The following is a 6736-nucleotide window of genomic DNA, read 5'->3' as shown; positions in this document are numbered from 1 at the left end:
GGATTGATTCTTCGCCTAAAACATATGAGGGGGTCTGTATAGTCACTAGTTGCAGGCATCCAGAACTGGCGTACCAGTTGATTGGCTCTGTGTTTACTTTAGGGCCCCGGACTGGTTGCTCGACCTCATCCATTAGAATTGTTCCCCTGGGCTACTTCTACAATCCGAGCACTGTGAGTCTATTTTCCAAAACTGGTCCACTGGCAAGATGGGAAGGGAGAAGTTCCCTTATGGATCTCTTGGGTGCTTCATGCATTACTACTTCAAACAGATACTTACCACTTAAAGGTTTGGATACTAACAATTGACTTGCATGCACCCAGATGGCACTGAGGGAGTTTGGAAGATAGACAATTGGAGAGGATGAACCTGGCCCAGTGACCGCACAAATTCCCCGCAGGTGGAATCCAATGTAAGCATATTGGAAGTCCTTAGCTAGGACGATTTGTGCCAACAAAGAGCATAGTAATCCGGGACTGACAAAATCTGCTACTCCTTGTGCTTCAATTGGTCACAACTTCATTGACTTGTCGCCTCCTTTGACCAAGCTTTTCACTTAGAACCCAGCTGGTATCAATAACAAAATGGTCTGCCCTGAGTGGTGTCATTTTGTGAAGTGGCTTGATTTATTTATGTTCCAGGAAACATGGGCTATCTTGCCACAATCTCACCTGGGTTTGTTTGTTATGGTTGACCTGCTCAATGTTCAGGGAAAGGCTTGCAACCTTGGTAAGAACTACCCTGACATGTACTTCCAAGCTGATTCATCTTGGGTCCCCTGATGTCCTATGTGTGCATTTGCAATTTTCAGATGATTTTTCATTATGGTTGTACAGTATCTACTGTAGACACGAGGGCAACATGTATGCAATATCTACTATAGACATTGTTAACAAGCACCTCAACCGCAGTCCTGCAAATTAACACTTTTACCCTAAATATTGGCCTTCAAGCCTGTAATGGGAGGATACCATCAGACAAAGAAGGGAAGCTTACATTTAACCAGCATGGTGGTGCTAGCGATATTTACTCTACATTGATAGATGTAAGGCTGAGGTCATGGGTACTTGAGATGGAGGTGGTATCGAGGCAGGATAGTGGCCATAATGCCTTAAACCTCGCCCTGAGTCCATTGGACCCTAGTATTGTACCTTATATCCTAGAACCCCTCGATAGAAGGCTTCTTCCGTCTAGTAATACACGTAGGCTGAGATGGTGTGTTATTACTGCTGCTCCTGCCTTACAGGCTCAGTTGTATGAGGCCATCGCTATAGCTTTGGAAGGAGTGCTGGCACTAGGAGGGAATGTATTTGTAGCTTCAGCATGGGTGCCCTTATTGATATCCATAGTACCCTGTTCCGTAGCATAAAAGGATCTCTTATTGGTAATAGCTAAGATTCTGCCCAAATGGGCTCACATGGCCAAATGGTTCAACAAAGCACGCCGACTAACTAGGCGCGCCCTAATGGCTGCTATTTGAGTGGGGCCCGCACAACCATACAGGAAGACAGAACTTTGCATAGAGGTGTAATGAGCAGGGCCGAAAGAGACCATGAAAATGCTAAATGGGAGGCTTTATTGGCTGCATCCTAGAGGAAAGACTACTGCTCCTTTTGACAATTAGTGCCCGGTAAGGGCCCTTGTTGTGCCTGCCCACTGTGCTGTAACATAGTGACTGATGCTTGAGTTGAGCATTTTACACGCCTCGATGCCCAGGATGGGGGAAGCAACGAGGGTGCCCTGTTCCCAACTGCTTTTCCGACATTGAGCCTGACAAGAAGGTCAAATGAGGCACTGAATTTGGTCACACATGCTTAAGGCCTGACCACCATGGGGGAATGGGAAAAGGAGTCCCAAACATCTAATGTCTACCCTCTTGCTGCTCCTTCTCTTCAGATTGATCAGGTCGCTAACCTCATCACTTTGAACTATGTTTATTCAGCCATTGACTAGATTACACCAGGGAAAGAACTGGGTCTTGACAAAGTGCCTGGCAACCTGTTTAAAGCTGAGCAGGAGATTTGGCACCCTTAATTTGTGCTTCTATTCAACGACATTATGAACGAGCCAACTGTGCCATGGACATGGGCGGGGGCTGAAATTGTCACAATATATAAAAAGGATACGAGGTCCGTCCCATCAAATTATCGCCCCGTTAGTCTTATTGACAATTCACAGAACATTTTATCAAATTTGACTGAGTAGATTGCAAGCATGGATTGCGAAAGCGGATGTGTTGACAGCCCTTCAAGAAGGCTTCAGGGATGGGACAAGTACCATTGACCAAGTTTTACAAGTACAGCTAATCTATTGGAAGTATGTTACTTTAGGGGGTGGGCGTTTCTACGAAATTTTTGTCTACTTACGATCTGCTTTTGATCTAGTTCCCAGATATGGCCTGTGGGCAATTTTAACCATCATGGGGGTTCCGAAGTTTTTAATTGACGTGTTTAGGAGACTGCACATGGACAACTATGCCCAAGTTATGTACGGCCCCTCGGGAGAACTGATAGATCCCATTCCAGTTACTCAGTGAGACAAGGGTGTGTACTTTAACCTACTTTGTTTCTATTGTATATCAATGATTTGAATAACATGCTAGAATACTACAAGCATGATGCTCCGCGTCTGGCTAACATGAAAGTACCGGCCCTCCTGTTTGCGGACGACACATTGATGGTCTCCAGATCCCCAATGGGCATCCAAAATCTTCTGGATTAGTTCAGAGTCTTCTGCAGGAAGAGAGGGCTGGAGATCAATACTAGCAAAACCAAGTACATGGTATAGAACCCTTGGAAAATGGCTAGATCTCATCCAGTCCTTAAGGGTACCCATTTGGAGAGAGTACACGCCTTTGAATATTTGGGGCTTACTCTCAAAAAGCAACTTGGCTAGTCACCCAAGATTCACAAGGCTAAACTCAGATTAGAATATTATACTAGTGGCCTTTTAAGAGATTTAAAGGTATCCAGCTTTCGTCCGATGACGCCCGCATTGCTAATCTACAACTTTCAAGCATTGATGGGTCCTTATATGGTGGGGTGCTCTGGGGATATGCTAATGTCGATGACTCAAAGTTGACTGAAAATCATTTCCTCCGATGGCTCACAAACCTTCCCCCAACACTCCACTGGTGCCACTTTGTTTAGAACTTGGCATTTGCTTACTTACTAACCAAATAAAACTCAGAGCCCTTTGCACTGGAGGTGGATCTGGTCCTCAGTAGATGTAAAACCCTATCGGCTAGGCCTGGAAGAGATTTCAAAACTTTACGGGGCCACTAGAATTCCTTGGTTGGGGTATATTAAGAACTCACTTGAGGGGATCTGGTGCAGAGACATGTGGCTTCATCTGGAAACGTCCAGTGGCATTTCTAAGTCTACGCTCAAGGAGCGGTATTGGAGACACGTAGATGGCAAATTGCACCAGAATGCGGGAGCCGGTACTCTAACTATTACCTTTTTGGAAATCAAAGACACATATCTTCGAAAAAGATACATTACTATAATTGAGCCTCGGGGTGCTAAGACACTTTATATTAAGTTCCAAATTGGGATTTTGCCACTTCAATCGTTTACTGGAGAGTGGCGGCATGCCCTTGTTAATGTTGAAGCTGACCTAAGCTGTCCATTTTGCCCAGAGTTAAGGAAACCGTAAATCACGTTTTTTACTTCTGCCCACAGTATCATGCTCACAGGAGGAAATGGATCTTGTTGTTATGTTGTAACTTGGGCATCAGGGACTACGAAATCGCAACTAGGGTGCTGAGGACAGACACAGCTCAAGTAATTGTCTTTGCTGTCTCCAGGTTTTTGCTATACATGTGGATACACAAACAGAAAAGACTGCCCTATTGCCCAGTAGATAGCGCTAAAGTCCTTGGTGTCCTAGTTGCAATTTGCTGCCAGTTTCTGCTTCCCAAAGTTGTTGTGATGTTCCCCCACCAAGCCGCTAGTCTCAATTGTGGGCACTAAAATGTGTTTTAACTCTGGGTATTACAGCATCTTAATTATTCTATTTTCTATGTGTTATGTTTTTAAGTGTTTTTATTTCATGTTTTTTTACAATTTAAATTATTTTGTTTGCTTTTATGGCAATTGCCAAAATAAAGGTTATTATTATTATTATTAAGATTGTGGGAGGAAACCATAGCTTCCATCAAGTTTACTGCCTGTCTCACTCTTAGTTTAACAAACCAGTCCCCTACAATCTCCAATAGGGCATGGATTTGCCTCCAGTTTAGGAGGGGAGGAATATCCATCACTAAGGCATGTAGTAGTTGAATGTGCCCCTGTGTGCATGGAGAAAAAGTGTGGGGAGAGATAATGAAACAGAGTATAGAGTGAAAGAGTTATTGAATGTATATGGAAAAAGATTCTTAAAAAAGAGATTATAGTGGCAGTAATACATTTTCAGTGTTCCATGTTTTCATGAAAGGAAACATTTTTACTCAACATCTATTTTAGTGCTTTCACAAAGGACACGCCCTATAATTGTGCCCTTTGTAATGTATCATAATTTTGTCGACATAAGTTGAAATGCAAGCCATGTATGGTTGTAGCAACCACATTATTGTTACCTGAGAGCCAAAACTAATAATATTTTCTACCATTCTCTGTCTTCATAGAGTATATTAATTATGGATAAAGGCAATCAAACTACGTTGACAGAATTCATCCTTGTTGGATTTTCTGACCTAGGTGAGGATCAGAAAATCCTCTTTGTCCTCTTTTTATTCACATACATTACAACAGTTTTTGGAAACACTATTATCATTGGATTGATTGCCAACGACTCCCATCTCCACACCCCCATGTACTTTCTACTCTGCTGCCTGTCAGTACTAGATATCTGCGTCTCCTCCACCATCATCCCAAACCTGTTAATCAGTCTTCTTAATGAAACTAAGACCATTTCATTTGCGGGCTGTTTCACTCAGATGTTCTTCTTCCACTCCATTGGTAATATGGAAAGTTTCCTCCTGGCCCTGATGGCCTACGATAGGTATGTGGCCATCTGTCGACCCCTCCATTACACCCTGATGATGAGTCGAGAGCTCTGCCTACTCCTGTTGTCTGGCTCATGGGTCATTGTCTGTCTGCATTCATTGCTGTATGCAGTGTGGACCTCTAGGCTAACGTATTGTGGGTCCAATAAGATCTATCACTTCTTCTGTGAAATTGTACCAGTCTTCAAGCTTTCCTGCTCAGACCTCACAATTATTACACTTGTTGACATAGTAGAAGCAAGCATAATTCTGTCTATTCCTTCAACCTGCATTGCTGTCTCCTATGGTCACATCATCACCACCATAGTAAAGATGCCAACTGCTGTAGCCAAGCGGAAGACCTTTTCCACATGCTCTTCTCATATTATTGTTGTCACACTCTTATACGGTTCAGCACTTGCGGTATATGTTCGGCCTCCTACAGCTATGCCAGTTCCCTCTGACAGGATTGTGAGTATAATGTATATTGTGGTGCCCCCTCTGATGAACCCTTTCATCTACACTTTGAGAAATAAAGACATTAAAGGAGCCTTGAAGAAAGCACTTGCTAGGTAGATATTTAGGGAACATTGGGTTTAAACAAAACTCTTGTTTGTTTATATTTTTACCAGTCTAGGACATGGCAGTGGAAAGTGAAATTTTAACTGTCCACGCTCTGGTTTTGTAACAATGGTAGGGTAGCAGTGAATTAGGACCTATGGAATGACTGTTTATAATAGAGCATATGATGTGGTGCCCATACTCTTCCATTTGAATGAATGTCATCCTAAACCCTTATGGTGACTGAGTATGGTACAAACAAATATGCACATTCACAACATTGCCTTCTTCCTGTGTATCTGTGACTGAAATTGTTTAAAAACAGTGCTCCTGTTATATCAGTCACGCGGTTATTAGTCTTTTTTCGTCTGCAAGCCATAAAAAATCCAATAAACACAATTCATACAATACAAACAGTTATCAATACATCCCATTTTAGAGCACTGTGATGTATTCCTTCATTGGTGGCAAAGAGGGCACAAACTCAGTTCAACCTGGTCCTCATAGAAACAATGAGGTCTACACGAAGTGCCCATCCTGTAAAGAGACTTTGCATTTACCCCTGGAAAGTACCCCTTACTTGTTTCTGCGTGAGAATGTTCTATGATTAGGACTAGAGGCAAAAGGGGATGGACCTTATTTGAAGCATAAAAGTTTTTCTAAGTTATGTCCTTATATGTGTTCCATGACAGGAATGAACCTCACTCTTGAGCCATAAAGTGCTGGCTGAATGTCCTCTATTACCAATCTCTAAACTAAACCACAGAACCCCCATAAATGCACTTCCTGATTCCATGCACGGAGACTGTTTCTTTAAGATGCAGAGAAGGGTTGGGTCTTGTGGATTTCAGATGGTATACATTTGCATTATGTTCAAGAAGAATCAAAACAGTTTGAAACCATGCTATCTTACACACACTGTTGTCCTATCTTCTTGGACTGATCTGCACAGTCAAGCCTCCTGGGAACACCTTATAGCAAACACTCTGCATTTGGTCACCAGAGACTTCAAAGAGATCAAAGGATTTGTTCAAATAAGCTTCTTACAGAATATCAATCCCTAATCCTAAACCTTCACCGCAGAAGCTCTTTTTGGACCGTATTCCAAGGGAGTTGTACCACAATGTTGAGTTTTAACAATGGTCCTGTCATAAGATTGTCTGTAGAGTATCCACTACCACAATATTG

The 6736-nt window shown here is 42.6% G+C and overlaps 1 protein-coding gene across 1 annotated transcript; it reads left to right on the top strand.

The window, feature by feature from the left end:
* Positions 1 to 4639: 4639 nt before the first annotated feature.
* On the top strand, positions 4640 to 5563 carry LOC146796919 (olfactory receptor 1C1-like). Its single transcript, XM_085630262.1, has one exon. It carries the CDS (start codon positions 4640 to 4642, stop codon positions 5561 to 5563), a length of 924 nt encoding a protein of 307 aa, XP_085486388.1.
* Positions 5564 to 6736: the final 1173 nt, after the last annotated feature.

This window comes from Triturus cristatus, chromosome 10 (genome assembly GCF_964204655.1).
Source record: "Triturus cristatus chromosome 10, aTriCri1.1, whole genome shotgun sequence".
In the NCBI taxonomy this organism is placed as follows: Eukaryota; Metazoa; Chordata; class Amphibia; order Caudata; family Salamandridae; genus Triturus; species Triturus cristatus.
Note: the sequence above shows the minus strand (reverse complement) of the source record. Positions and strands in the feature narration are given on the sequence as shown.